Genomic DNA, 15,787 nt, shown 5'->3' on the forward strand with positions numbered 1-15,787 from the left:
ATATTATTGAAGAGGTATGAATATTAATTAATATTTTTTTATATTAATTAATTAATACAAATAAATAAATATTTGAATTCATCAATTAAAAATAATATTGCAATAAACTAATTTAATATAGTTAATAAAAATAATTAAACAAGTATAATTAATGAAAATATTAATATTTAATATTTAATATTTTATAATAAACAATTAAGATAATACATTAATTATAATGTATTGATTAAAATAATATATTTATGTTTACTAATTACATTAGGGATGAATTAATATTATGGCGGCAAAGCCCAAAGGTACCTTTCAAACCCTCCACTGAGAACAAAAACCCTGTAAAGGGTCTTCGGCCAGAGCTCATTCCATTTCACTTCCAAGTAGCAAAACCAGTACCTCCAGAGCATCATGGAGGAATCCAGCTCTATCTTGTGTGATTTAGGGGCTCTCGATTCCCTCAGCGACGATGAAATTCAAGAAATTCTCAATATCTACGCCCAATTCTGTGCTGCTACCGAGGCGCTTCTCAACGACACTGGAAATCTATCATTGCGATCGGAGTTCGTTGCTCACGTACAATCCCTCTGCAAGCACGGCCTCGAATCTCTTGTCCTCAATCACTTCCTTCGAGCCCTAGAGGTCTTTTACCTGCTTTGCAATGCGGTTCTTTTTTTTTTAACCTAACGATTTAGCTCACCAGTTTATGACATTTGTCTTAGCCCAGCATATGGTGTTTTGGGTCTCAGGAAAATTTCGAGACAAATGGTGCTATGGAATTTTGGGGGCATTTCGACGCTTACCAGAATATTGCACTTCTAAACACCTGCAACCCACCTGTATGTTGGCACAAAGCTCTCCCATCCATTAATGACTTGTTTGAATTTGCTTACTTTTTAGTTTGTGATTTTTTCTAAACATGGCTTGGTGCTAGGTTGAGAAACTAGCACTTTTCGTGAATTAGCATATGTTAACCATTTAAAATACAGCATTCGGAAGAGGAAGTTCGAGAAGTGCTATGTAAAGCTTTAGAAGAGGTCTCCATGAAAAAGAAATGCCAGGAGGAGTTCTTGTCAATACTGGTTCATGTTTTACAGTCGTACAAATATGATGTAATGGAGAAAGGACGTCAATATGACGCTGAAACTGAAGTAGTTCGTGTCTTTGCAAAGTATCAACTACTTGTTTCCTCAGTTCTTATGGCTACACTTCCTCGGCATTTTCCTGGTACCTATATTCCACTAATTGCTCTAATTCATTACATGGATCAATCTTTATCTTTCGTACTTGATAGAAATTTTCTAATTTTCAAATGTTTTGAAGACTTTTGATGCTTACGCCTTGCGACTTGTTTCCGGGTGAGGTTCAAATTTCTTACTTGAGTCTTATATATTTCTTTGGATCTTTATACCTTCACTACAACACATGAAAGAATTGAGTGTATAAACTTGTGAAATGATTAGAAGACTATTGACAATTGTCAATTTTCCATGTTCTAAAAAAATGGAAAACTTCACCTTTGCATTTAATACCAATACTCCAGGAATTGGCAGTATAGTTCATTAATACTTTTACTACAAGGCTGAAATAAACATTCAAGACAAAAATAATAAGATTTTATCCATTTGGGAGACTTACCATGGATTGCCAAAAACTCAGTGGGGGCATGAATTCGTTTTACTTGTAGTTGGTAGATACAACAAGATATCTAATTCCTTAGCTTGTAAAAAGCAATTTCAGGTTGAATATATTGTTAATATATTTTTCTTTACAGTTTTCTTTCGACTTGACATAAAAAGTCATACAAAAAAGGGAAGACCAAATATCCCCCTCTGGCTAAAAGGTTACAAAAAAGACCTACTTAGCCGAGATATGCACAGGGTCATAATTACAATAAGTTGGAGAGAGAACACCAGATGGAGGCAAAGAGTTTAATGGACTCCCACAACCCATCAATGCTAATTGTGTTCTCTTTAAAGATTCCCTGGTTCCTCTCAAGCCAAAGTTTCTACAACGTTGCCGAAATAGCATCAAACCTCGAAATACGACTTTTATCCTTGAAGAAAGATCCCATAATAAGTTTGAAAAGAGCCTCATCTTTTCTTTTAGGCAAGCACCATCTAATCCCAAAAGTAATCAACAATCTTGCCCTTTAGGAATAAGCCCAAGAACATAAAAGAAGAGCCGACTTTGATTTTCTGATTATGTAAGAAGTCGAATTGCTATGAATGGATTCTTGAATGTATTGTTTAAAACCTTTTGACACTAGACCGGTAGTTATGGTTTAAGTTGGTATAAATAAAAGGAGCTGGTTGGTTTTTTGAAAAATGATTCATGATGCTTTGATAAATTGTTTGGTTGGGTGTTATGATGAGGAGGAAGTTTCATATTTTGAGTTGGTTAATGGAAACCATTATTCCGAAGTTGTAATGGATTTTTTGCCTTGTTCTAGGCTTCCAAATATCCCACCATAGTGTTATTGGGTTAAAAAGGAAAAGAGTTGTAGAAATTGTTTGGAACTTAGCGATGGTCATTGCAAGGGAAGGTTCTTGATCAATGGAGCATAATTTCGCTGGAGTTAGAAAAATCTTTTAATGTAGCTTGTTCAATAAATCTGTTTTATGGTTAATAAAGTTTTGCTTTGGATTGAAAATGCGCGTATGCATATTCTTGGAGATACTGTTAAATGGATTAAACTTTGTTGCTTCTTCTCAATTCTATGTGGAGCTTGTATCCTTTGAGCATTATATTCTTTTTATTAACTCGAGGAAAAATTTTCATTTCTGGTTTAAGAAATAATTATAATATGACAAGATTTCTCATCCTCTTCTTTCATTAGCTTGCAAATTTGCTTCTCTTATTGAAGATTGTTGGTCTCAAGATGTGTGCAATTCCTCCTTTAAAATTTCTTGGCATTTGTTGTTGATGTTTGATTTCTTTTGAGTTTGCAATTTGGGTTCATTGATTCTCGCCTGTTAATTTGGGGCTTAGTTCTGTTTTTCTCCCTGGTGGTTTTTCCTTTTGGTTGAAGCTTAGCTCGTCCGAAGCTTTTGGTTCTTGTACAGATTGCAGCCTTCAGTCTTGGGGATTAATTTTTCCATCTTTCTCTTTACTAGTTTCTATTTGTGTGGTTCACTCGGTGTTTTCTTGTTGGGGAAGTTTCTTTTCTGTATTTTGTTTTCTTTTGGTTCTCTGTAGTGGTTCCTTTTGTATTCCGTCAGTTCTATTTTTCACTCCCTTGCAGAGTAGGTATCTTTGAGCATTAGTCTTTTTTCATTTGTTCAATGAGAAATTTTCTCCCGTTAAAAAAGTATATCTATATCTGAAAGACTTGGAGAAGTTGCAAACTAATGTTGAATCAATGCATCATGCTCAACCAAATTCTGAAATCTGATGGCTACTTCAAACCTTCCAAAGAAAATCAATCACAAGGCAACTTGGTGCAAAATCAACAGAAAAGATTCTCAAGACCTAATAGATAGATTCCACAACCTTCAAGCCATTACTACACATGATTCCTCGAAGAGCCCTTCAACATTGCATGAAATTCAAACCCATTTAAAAAGCATCAGAAAACCAACACCAGGCACACAGAAGTCCATGAATCCATTCTTCAGTCTGCAGATGACATTTTGTTTTTGTAATTATGATGATATGCTTGATACATTGGTCAAAAGCTTAGAGATGTTCGAATGGTGTTCCGAACAGAAAGTTAGTGGGAAAAATCAGCTGTTTGCAGAATTAATATGGGGGATTAAAAATTTCAGGAAGTGTCTTCACGATTGAGCTGTAATGTAGAGTATCTGCCTTTTCTCTACCTTGGATTTCCACTTCGGGGTCATCCTAATTGGAGTTCTTTTTGGAAGCCAGTGCTTGAAAAGATTTGAGTATAAGCTTGATAGCTGGAAACGTTTCAATTTATCTTGTGGAGGGCAAATGACTTTTTGCAATTCGATCTTATCTTGCCTTCCATTGCATTATATGCCCTTATTTCCCTTGCCCTCGAACGTCAGTATGATTTTAGAAAGATTAATGTGATCTTTCTTTCCGAAAGACAGTGAGTGAGGAAAGTCAATCACTTGGTAAGATGGAAATTAGTTTCGGCAGCCCAATCTGATGGAGGTCTTGGTCTTGATGCTTTACATATTCGAAATATTGCCTGTATTTCATAATGGGGTTGGAGATTTATTTATTAACCAAATTCCTGTTGGCGAAAGGTAATTGTTAAAATGCATGGAGCCTTGGTTTTTGATTAGCATGTGGCTGGAAATAGTATCAAGAGTCTTCGTAGTCCTTGGATGAGTATTTCAAAGACTTGGAACAATGTGGAATCCTTGCGGTCTTCAATTTGGGAAATGGTATGAGGACTTCTTTTGGGCATGATTCAATGCTAAATGATTGCCATTTAAAGAATACTTCCCCATTTGTTCGCTTTGTTTACACATCCTAATGAATCAGTTCCAGCTCATTGGGGTTCTTCTACATCATGGAATCTTATATTTAGACGAATTTTAAAATATGAGGAAATCATTGATTTTCAATCTCTCTTGGGCTGTCTTCTTTGAAGTCTATTGGTTTGGTTGATGATTTTCGGAAATGGTCTACGTCATGTATTTTTTTCAGTAAAATCCTTAACTTGGTACCTGAATTCTACTTCACCTTTGGATAAGGAGGTTTATGTGGCTTTATGGAAATAAAAAAGTCCCAAGGGAGTTGGCATTTTGGTGTGGATTATGCTTAATGGAAGTCTTAATATTTCCGAGGTTCTCCAATGAAAGTTGCCATCAAATTGCATTTTCCCCTCTATTTTCTCATTGTGTTTTGTGGCTGGGCACTCCATCGAACATATTTTCTTCGATTGTCCTTATTCTCGAGCTTAATGGTGCAAGGTTCTTTTGATGTTTAATCTTAAGTGGTCTTTCCCAAATTGTTTCAAGGTTTGGTCTGTTCTTCCTTCCAAATGTGATGTTTTGTGGATTAATGTGGTTAAACCTTTATTAACTGAGATTTGGTTGAAGTGGAATCATTGGATCTTTGAAAACAAACCATTGTTTTTGTTTGATCGTTTTTAATAAACTTGTCTGCAGGCTTCTTCCTGGTTTTCTCTTTTTAAGCACTTCACTAGTTTTTCATTGCAAGACATAACCTTAATTGGCATGCTTTTAATAAACCTTTGTAGTCTTTTTTTTTTTTTTTCTTTTCATTTTCTTGCCTTCTTTAATCACTCATTTGTGGAGTTTGTATCCTCTAAGTAATATGCTCCTATCAATGAAAAGTTCCGTTTCTTGTTAAAAAATATTAAAATTATATGTTTCCTTAATTTACAGTTTAATGTTTTTAGATTTACTCCACTGGTATTTTAAGGGAAAGCTGGAAGAGTTGAGTGTTGTCATGGCCGGAGAATTAAACGGAGATTATGAGTCCCAATGTAAAGATGATATGGATCTAGATGGAAAAGGTAGAATCTCCAGCAAGAGTGGTCAAAGGGATTTTCATGAGAGCTATCAGTTGGAGAAGTTCTCTAATATCCATCAATTAGTGAAAAACATCGGGAAAGTTGTTCTTGATCTTAGGAGTCTTGGGTTTACATCTATGGCCGAAGATGCCTATGCTTCTGCCATATTCTCACTCCTAAAGGTGAATGGGCTTCTGCTGTGTTCTCACTCATAGAATCCTTTTCTTCTCTCTATGATTCATACTATTTCTCTAATATTTTTGTATATGGCACTAATTTTATACGAGTCTTCTCCATACTTGAAATTATTCTGGGTTTCATTGTAGCTTTCTTATCTCCATGGCAGGCAAAAGTGGATTATCTTGCTGGCGATGATTACAGGAGCTCTGTTTTGGAGCCTATTAAAGAGTGGATAAGGGTAAGGCATTTCTGCATTTTGTGGTAGCGTGTACTTAACTCGTGATGGTTGCTCAATGGTTTATCTATTTAGTTGTTTTTGTTTTGGGCTATCAAGTAATCGAGTCTGTTAGAGAAACTTATGGGAGAATGAACTTCCGGAGCTAAACTATTTATTAGCCATGCTGGAGGGAATCTTTCCATGAAAAAAATAAGGTGGAGGATGTAGGATCTTTCTCTGTTTGCTTATTGGTAAAGTCATTCTATAACTCTTTCATGTTATGCGAAGGTGTGTTTCAAAGCTCTGGTTGTGAGACGAAATGTTTGAAGAAGGTATACATGTTAGCATGAATTCTACAAAAATGAAGTGTTAATCTGAAAGGTAGACATCAAAGAAAGCTGTCCACAGTGGCCTTTAAACCTGGTTCGTATGCAATGGACACACAGTTCTGATTGTTAATTGCTCTCACTCCCATCATTGAAAATGCAACAGACACATCTTCATGGTGAAAGCCATATTTTTTCATGTTCATGCATTATGTTGAACTGCTAACTAAGTCAGACCCAGTCGGTTTGGTTTGGTTTGGTTTGGATTAAACCAATAAGATTAATTAGTTTGGTTTGGTTTTTTACCCCTTGGTGGTACTGTCTTATTCACACTCCAACTAATTTACAAGCTATTGATAAGTTAGTTTTCTTATGAAAAAAGGAAAAGTTATTGACAAATTGATCAAAGCCGTTCCAAGAACTAAATTTGAAGATTAAGATTCTAAGATGGAGTTGATCATCATATTCAGCCCAACAAGGCCAATTTCTGATTAGTCTTTATTGGAAGTTTTTTTTATTGTTGTAGGTATTCCTTGTATAGTCCCATTTCCCCCCATTTTTTTTACATTTCATTTAGTCTTTTTATTGGATTGCACTTGTCGAATTAGTGAGATATTCTTCATTTTTATATGTAAAAATTAGAACAATACCACTAGCTCTTTACATTTGTAAACTGTTTCTCAATTTTCTTGCTCGACTCTCGTACAATATTCCATTGCTTTCTTCAGTCGATAAGCGTTTAAAGTTGTATCCCTGATGAATGTTATTTTTTATACTACTCAGGCTGTGCCACTCCATTTTTTGCATTCCCTTCTTGCTTATCTTGGAAATTCTGCTGATAACAGCAGTCCTTTGCTTAGTCTGAAATCATCGTTAGCTCCCCATGCATCCTCATTCAACTCTGGAGTTGATACTCCTGAAGGACTTATTAGGTGGCAGTCTCGACTGGAGTATTTTGCATATGAGACTTTGCAAGACTTGAGGATTGCAAAACTTTTCGAGATAATAGTGGATTATCCCGACAGGTAATGCCTTCTATATTTTGAGGTAGTTCTCTTGCTTAGTTTCCTGTGAGTGGATATTTTGTGATTGACTTGTTGTTGAAGTTTCTCGTGTCAAATGAGATGGTGATCACAGTAAAGTTATCATTTTGTTATCAACCATCTTGAGATCCTAATATGAGCATTTTCATGCCAACTCATTGTAACATATAAAATAGAGTATACTATACTTTTGGTCTCTATGGTCTAGGTAATAGGTTGATTTCGTCCCTAGGTTTCAAAATCATGCAATCATATCCCCCTGGTCTATGAAATTATTTATTTTGGTCTTTGAATTAAGGTCTTTGTTAAATAACTAATGGAGATGCTAACGTGGCTGTAACCAGAGGACTTGATTTTCTATAATAAAGGATGACGATGTGGTATTTTTATAACCAAAAAAAGAAAAAGAACCCTCTTGTCCCACCTCTTCCCCCTTCGATCCCTCCTCCAACGACCATGTTGCCCCCATCTCTAACCATCAAAGTTACCGCTGTCCACCATTGTCATTGCCGGAAGCCGCTGATAGAACCCATATGTATTGAAAGATAAAGGGTAACTAAAATACAAGATAAACCAAGTGTTTGAGGTACTTGGACCTTCCGTATCTTGAGATCTCTCTCAAGCCCTAAATCACTCACCAAACAATGCTTACCTCCTTCCTCTCCAATTTCTCTATTTATAACCAAATAGTATAACAAACTCCCTAACCAATTACTGACATACCCTTAATAGCATTCCTATCATTAATTGATAGATCTCAAATGTGTTAAAAATATGAAAAGATATTGGAACTACAAGATAAACCAAGTGTCCGAGGTATTTGAAACCCCCCCCTGGAGACCTCGTTCAAGCTCTAAATCACTCACCAAAATAATGCCTACCTCCTCCCTTTCCCCCTCTAATTATAACCAAATAGTACAAGAAAGTCTCTAACTAATTACTAATGTACCCTTAAAAGCCCTCATATTAGCTTCATCCAGATCTGAGGTGAGGAACGACCATTCCTCCCCCAATGTTCCTTGCCCGTTCCAAATTTGGATTCCTTGACGTTCCACATCACCATTTAGGCCCCGACAGCAGGAGATGAGATGGGGGCGACAGTGAGTTTCGTTGAAGGAGGAATTGGAGGAGGAAGAGGTAGGATAAGAGGGGGAGGGGTCGAAGGAGGGAGAGGTTAAGGAGAATGAGTTTAAAAGCAATGTTATGATTTTTTTTATTCAATTTCAACGACACAGACAATATTGATACTTTAAGAACATTAGGGATGAAACTAAAAATGTATATGCTGCATGAAATGAACCGAAATATAAATTTAGCTTAACTAAAATCTCAAAAAATTAAATTCAAGGACTGCATGTATGACCTCAAAGCTTCCCATCCACTTGGCACAACCAATTTGGATTGTTCAACTATAAATGAGTAAGGAGACACGTTACTTGGGTTATAGAACAAGCTGAGACATGCCTCTGCTTGGATGTTGCCAGGTTTAACCAACTTGGTCAAGAAATATGCTTTCATGTCATTGAGGCCGTGTGGTTCAGGTTTCCTTGGCTTAAGCAAGAACTTGACGTGACCAAGACAATAGTCATTCCACATGCTCCTAGTTCGAATGGTTGAAGAAATTTCTTATTTGACTCCTTAGTCCAACCCACAATCTGTAGAATTTCAGATAGTAGTCTTGTAACTATGACAGTTACATTTGATCAGCTGACTTGTGATTTCTATCGAAATTTATTCACTCTGATTCAATTTCTGTAATCATTCTGGTAAACATCACATTACTTCAAGTCAAAATACTCTTAGGCTTAACAATTTTTTCTATGTTGCAAGTGATCAAAACCAAAAATGACAGTAGTCCCACAGTCTATCGTATGTGCTTTTAACATTATTACATTCTAAAAGCAGCTTCAATATTTTAAATTTTTTTATAGAAATTCTTGGATTACGTCAAACAAACCTTTGTACTTAAATGCAAAGAAATTATGATTATTATTATTATTTTTAAAAATCAATCTGTAACATAAATTTCAGCTCTCCGGCAATTGAAGATTTAAAACAGTGTCTTGAATACACTGGGCAACATTCTAAGCTTGTTGAATCTTTCATCTCGGCACTACGATATCGCCTACTTACTGCTGGAGCTTCAACGAATGATATATTGCATCAATATGTTTCCACTATCAAAGCACTCCGCACAATAGACTCAGCTGGTGTTTTTCTTGAAGCAGTGGGTGAACCAATAAGGGAATACTTGAGGGGAAGGAAAGATACCATCAAATGTATTGTGACAATGCTTACTGACGGGACTGGTGGAAATTCCAATGTATCTGGAAATACTGGTGCTAGCCTTCTTGAAGAATTAAATAGAGATGAAGATGGTCAAGAAAATGTAGGTCTAGATGATGATTTTCACACTGATGACAAGCAAGCCTGGATGAACGCTTCAAGGTACGTGTATATGTAGGGTGTTGCAGGATGAACCATTTGTAAGGCGTACTCTAAGCTGATGGTAAGTATTCTTCATCGTTATTGTTTTAAATGGAGTAATGGGTTCTGCTTTTTCAGATGGGAGCCTGACCCTGTAGAAGCTGATCCATTGAAGGGTGGGAGGACTAGAAGGAAGGTTGACATTCTTGGGATGCTAGTTAGCATAATTGGTTCAAAAGACCAACTAGTTAATGAATATCGTGTCATGCTGGCAGAAAAACTTCTAAATAAGTCTGATTATGACATTGACTCGGAGATACGAACACTAGAGCTACTCAAGGTGTGCTTTTTTCACCCTTCTAAACCACAATTAGCATATCACAAGAATAAGAAATAAGGAATTTTTCTGTGTTTTCTTGTGTTCAAATTGTTTTTCTTATTATACCCTTGTCATTTTTCAGATTCATTTTGGAGAAAGTAGCATGCAGAAGTGTGAAATTATGCTCAATGATCTAATTGATTCCAAGAGGACTAACTCTAATATTAAAGCAACAATAAAAGTGCCATCACAAACAGGTATGTTGAAAAATGCCCGTGGTCTTTTTGAAATGACTCCCATCTGCTTATCTTACCTTAGCTATGTCGTAAGTAACAGGAGAAGAGAGAGACTTCAAGCTGTTGGGTTGGGAAAATTGGTATTTTAGGTAATGCAACCTCTAGTAGGAAATTTAGTTCTTAATAATTACTTGCAACAGAGAGTGGGAGGCTGAGGTTGATATTTGACATTTGTAATGTGTCAGGTGAGAAAAAGGATCTCTCTAGCTCACACGGGTGAGGAGAGAGTCAAGAAAATTGGTTTAGCAGGAGGGAATCATAATTATAAAAAAGGATTGGGAAAGAATTTCAGAAAGTTCTGTAAGTCTAATAAGAACTCTCGTATTCTTCAAATGAATCAACAAAAATCTTCACATTTCTCTCTAAAATCTCCTAAAAGATTGCCAGAACAACATGCCCTCATAAAATTTAAGCTTTCTGATCAAGAGAGTGGTTTCACAAAAATTGTTACAAATAGAGCGTTTTAGCTAGGTTGACTACTTGAGTCGGTTTGAGCAAGAGAGGGACTTGGGATAGAACTATTGCTGCAGAAGGTGGGGATAAGAACTTCGGGAGAGGGAGAGGATAGAGACGAAAATATGAGGTGCGATTAAGGTGTGAGAGATCAGATTGAGTGGCAAGGAACTGTGATAGAGGCATGATACACTGAAATTTGAGAGAGAGAGATTTAGACAAAAAAATTAGGCTTCGAAATCAAGTGTAAGCATGGACTGGGGTTGGGTGGGTAGAAAACTGTACAGCTTATTGAGTGGATGCTCTACTGGTGTGGGTTAGGCTGAACAATGGCGTGAAGGGCTGGGCTGCTGAGTACGTATAGGATATTTCAGTTAGCTTGATTTTTAAATTCAGCTTATGTACCAATAAATCGAAATCAACCGATTCAATAGATTTTAAAATGGAAAAATCTGAAAGTTCGGTTGTCTTGCTCCCCCTAAACCTTTTTTGCAATAAGGATTATGTCTAATTTCCATCTTCCATGAATTAATAAGGTAGATTGATATTTGAAATCATAGCTATGAAAGTATCCTCTTCATATGGCCTGATAAATCATTGGCTAAGACTATGAGATGTGAACTATCTAATTAAGTAGAAGAACCATGTACTATAGTTGTGTAGTGAGGAAACCAAAGAAAGATTGTTCTAAATAATCCAGAAGGTAAACTGGTGCTATTTCTATCTCTTTCTCCCTCCTTCTTGCCCCTTTGCCCACTGAACTAAATATAGAAATGTTGTTCTGAAAATAGTGCTTCTCGTACACACCAATTTTCCCAACCTGAGCTCAATGTCTCTTGACACCTGTTTCTTACGCATACATAAGCTCATCATATTGTTTAGCACTCTTGCTACTCTACCGGAAGTATCATGTTATACTCTGAAAGTACTGACTAATTTCTTTTTTCATGTATGTTCATCTAGTTGATCTCAAGGAGAGCACGATTTCAATGAATGACTTTGATGCAACTATCTTGTCTTCAAATTTCTGGCCTCCAATTCAGGTGAGAAAATATTTTCGTGTAAAAATGTGGTGGTATTATGCAGAACAGTCACACTTCGTTGCCCTATATTGAATGATGATGCATTAGTTATCTTAGCATTGAAAGATCCATTGGAATGAAACATTTCATATATATGTGTATACATATAATATACGACCTTCCTTATACTTCGGCATGCTTGTTTCTTGATTTTCCTTGGGCATTGGAAGGAGGTCTCTACGCAGAAGTGAACTATTCTGGGGGAGGAAAAAAACTCTTTATTTGTCAGCACTTGTTCTTAGAAGTAGATTTCAGATGTTTCAATTGCTTTGGGGAACCTTCTAACCACGGTGAATTTTAGGATGAAAACATAAACCTACCTGCATCAGTGGATCATCTGCTTACGGATTATGCTCAGAGGTTTCATGAAATTAAGACACCTCGTAAGCTACAGTGGAAGAGAAATCTCGGTACAGTAAAGGTCAGTTAACGGACCTCATCATCTACTATTAATATGAATGTGCAAACTGTTGTGCTCGGAATTGAAACTCATGACAATATTTTTCTTTTTACCTTAAATACTCTTATGGTTCATCTGTTGTAGTTGGAGTTGCAATTTGAAGATAGAGAAGTGCAGTTCACTGTAGCTCCCGTTCATGCAGTGATTATTATGCAATTCCAACATCAAAAAAGGTAGGAATCTTTTACACTTAGCCCAACTAGTTATGCTTAGTGTATGACACAACTATATGTGGCTTAATATAAACTTTTTTTTTTACAGTTGGAGTGCTAAGAGTCTTGCAGCTGCAATTGGTTTGCCAGTAGATGTACTTTCTCGGCGGATAAACTTCTGGGTTAATAAGGTGTTCTTGAGATTCTTTGCAGAGAAAAGTTAAATAAAGGAAAGCAACAAGAAAGAAAAATTTACTTAAAATTTAGCCGCTCCCTAAACTAATTTGAAAATGCTGCCCAGTTAGTATTGATTTCAAGGGGCTGAAGTCACAGTTTACAGAAATCTGATGGGAATGGGAACCAAATAAAAAAAAAATCTAACTCACACTTTTCTATCCTACCCTTTCCATATCTTTGAACACTCTGTTACTTTTCAAACAAAGCCTCCATAGTTTTATTCGTTTAAGTTAATGGAACAACCAAGCTTTAATCAATTGAATTTAGACAAAGAGGCCTACAAAAACAATAGCCTAGAAAAGGAGCCACATAAATATGAGACCTAACAATTTGAATTCAGGGACCCTATGTTTCTTACCTTTATCTGATGGAGAGTTGCCAATATTTCACCAAGGGCTACAGCCAATTCCACCCTTCTTTTCATCACTTTTCTTTTCCCTAAATGCTACATACCATGTTACTTGCTATAGTACCGGATTGATGAGTTCTGTATTGCACTGAAAGAGACTCACATGGATAACTTTCCCAGTTTGCAAAACTAACTAACTATGTCATATGCTGTTTTTATTGAAGGGAATTCTCACGGAGTCCCGTGCTGCGGATTCCACCGACCATGTATATGTCCTCGTAGAAAATATGATCGACACAAGTAAAAATGTTTCAAATAACGGCAATAATGAGGACCTTATGGTTGGCGAGGATGAGGGAGAGGGTTCTGTTGCTTCTGTTGAGGACCAAATACGTAAAGAAATGACTATCTACGAGGTAAGTAATCTGAATGCCAGATTGTAACGTATATTGGCCTATTTTCTTTGGGTAGTTCCTTTCTAGTCCATACAAATGAGTATCTGATTTAGAAGCAGCTTCCTCTCTCAATTGGAGTCTGTTAACAAATGCTATTCTTCTCTTCTTTTTGTTTGGTCACTTTGTTAATAGAAATTCATCTTGGGGATGCTCACAAATTTTGGAAGTATGGCTTTAGATCGAATTCATAATACTCTCAAGGTAAGAATAGTTGTAACATTATGTGGATAATTGGATGTGAAGAACATAGAAGGCTAACAGAATTAAAACATTTGTGCAGATGTTTTGTGTAGCGGATCCTTCTTATGACAAGTCAATCCAACAGCTACAAAGCTTTTTATCTGGCCTTGTTTCTGAAGAGAAATTAGAACTCAGAGATGGAATGTACCTGCTCAAGAAATAAACTGCTCCCCACAATCAAATTCTGGCACACGCATTACATCAGGGAAAATATATATGATTTAGTTCCTATGTACTATTTTTTTCAGTTAATGTTCTAAAAGTTCTCTAATTTTTCCCATAGATATCGAAGATTAGGTTGAATATCTAGGGATTATTATGAACAGCCTAAAATAATTTTAAATCAACCTGTCTAAAGAACGAACGTGGTACCATTACTGGCAAACATTGTGTATCTTAGAATGGTTTTGTAGATCAAGAAATCTATTTAGAGTGAGATTCTTTAGGGTAGTCCGTAGGTGTTTGTGTGTGTGAGATCCTCTATCAACTTAATTATGATGAGAACTCTCTTACGAGTTATTGTGAAGATTTAAAGAACACATATTATTGTAATGTTTTGTTACTTATTAGTAATGATATATTATTTCTTCTTTTGTTTCATATAGCAATTTATCATCTCCTACCTGTTCTTTCATTGCATCACTAAAGTCTTTATCTGTTCCGAAAATGATTCGTGAAGGTCAGTTTGTATCCAGGTTGTTGTCTGTTCTTGCATTGATTGTAAATGGGTTAAGTTAAAGTCAATTGTGATGTATACGTAGCTTGATTGAAAGGTCGTCTTGTTGCTAATGGCTACACATAAATGTATGGAATTGAGTATTCTGATACTTTTTCTCCGGTTACTGAATTGACTTCTGTGAGTTTGCTGCTCAAGGAGAAAATGGAAAGGGATGTCACATTCGCAAATCCTTGTATGGATTATAGTAGTCCATAAGCTTTGTTTAGAAAATTCAATAAGGTGTTTTAGAAAACTCATTTAATTTATGTTTATAAATTCGTTTATTGTAAAACTTACTATTTCACAGGATCATATGCAACTTGATCGTAATATTGAGTAAGTTTTGAACTTCTACTGTTTGAGTGAGAATGGTTTCTTCAAGTCAGTGATAATCTAATACTAACTATGAAAGGGTGCATATCTCATCATTGCCGTAGGAACACTATTGATTCAACTACTAATCCATTGTAGAACTTGTAAGGGATGACTCCATAGCTAATGTCACCATATAGACCCTTGCCCCCATAAGATGAGTTCACAATTAGGAGTGAGCAGACAAATCCGCTAATTATTTTCATACGAAAACTTATTGAAGTCATGAGACAAGATTTGACATCCGCCATCATCTACTATTTCAAGTCTTTGAACTTGTAACTAGTCGTTATGTCCCTTGTGATCGTGCCAAAATATCCCTTGGATACATAAACGGTCATATGATATTCCTATTGTTAAAACATCATCACGAACGGGTCAAACCCATAGTGAGAGCCCAATTATCAAGAAATCTAATTAGCCCACTTAGAGCATAAGTCCATTAACTAGAAGTTTCTAGATATCGAGATATTATAGAAATATTCTAGAAGAAACAAATCTGCGGTCCACGTTGTCTAGCCTCTACTATAAATATCCTTTTTAACCTACCAAATTTATATCCTGAAGAGTGTCTCATAGTTTCTTCTTGATTGTTTTTAATAAAAAATGAGTGTTTCCCCCACACACACAAAAAAAAAAAAAAAAGTTGCCCTCAATAATTTGATATCCGAGCAATGTTGTGATAGGTTATATGATCTCTTGAAACCCTTAGTATGTTGTGGTTGCGACTCTACCTAATCTTCCATATCAGGAACAACTTATTGAGATTATTAGTGAGTGAGTTTATTTGTGATGAGTAGTTTGTGACTTTGTAAGTTATATGTCAGTAAAACTTGTTCGATATTATTGAGGTACTGCAAACACGATGTGTAATATCCAAGTTATCAAAAGAAACTCAATAACAACTATATCACGTGGGCAACAAGCATGATGTCCTATCTACAAGGACAAGACCTTTGATTGTCGACGGAAGTGAAACTACACCACTAGAGGAGGATGATTATGACATCTTACA

General features: G+C 36.0%; 1 protein-coding gene across 1 annotated transcript; it reads left to right on the plus strand.

Annotated features, from left to right (window-relative positions):
* The first annotated feature begins 276 nt into the window (after nucleotides 1–276).
* On the plus strand, nucleotides 277–14,244 carry LOC111450572 (anaphase-promoting complex subunit 2). The gene is made up of 16 exons (XM_023090768.1): nucleotides 277–633; nucleotides 741–830; nucleotides 981–1,218; nucleotides 5,333–5,628; nucleotides 5,793–5,864; nucleotides 6,953–7,194; nucleotides 9,244–9,660; nucleotides 9,778–9,979; nucleotides 10,101–10,215; nucleotides 11,671–11,750; nucleotides 12,091–12,210; nucleotides 12,334–12,422; nucleotides 12,511–12,592; nucleotides 13,212–13,403; nucleotides 13,575–13,643; nucleotides 13,723–14,244. Exons 1-16 carry the CDS (start codon nucleotides 403–405, stop codon nucleotides 13,843–13,845), a joined length of 2,658 nt encoding a protein of 885 aa, XP_022946536.1. The 5' UTR covers nucleotides 277–402; the 3' UTR covers nucleotides 13,846–14,244.
* Nucleotides 14,245–15,787: the final 1,543 nt, after the last annotated feature.

This window comes from Cucurbita moschata, unplaced genomic scaffold (genome assembly GCF_002738365.1).
Source record: "Cucurbita moschata cultivar Rifu unplaced genomic scaffold, Cmos_1.0 Cmo_Scf00012, whole genome shotgun sequence".
Taxonomy (NCBI): Eukaryota; Viridiplantae; Streptophyta; class Magnoliopsida; order Cucurbitales; family Cucurbitaceae; genus Cucurbita; species Cucurbita moschata.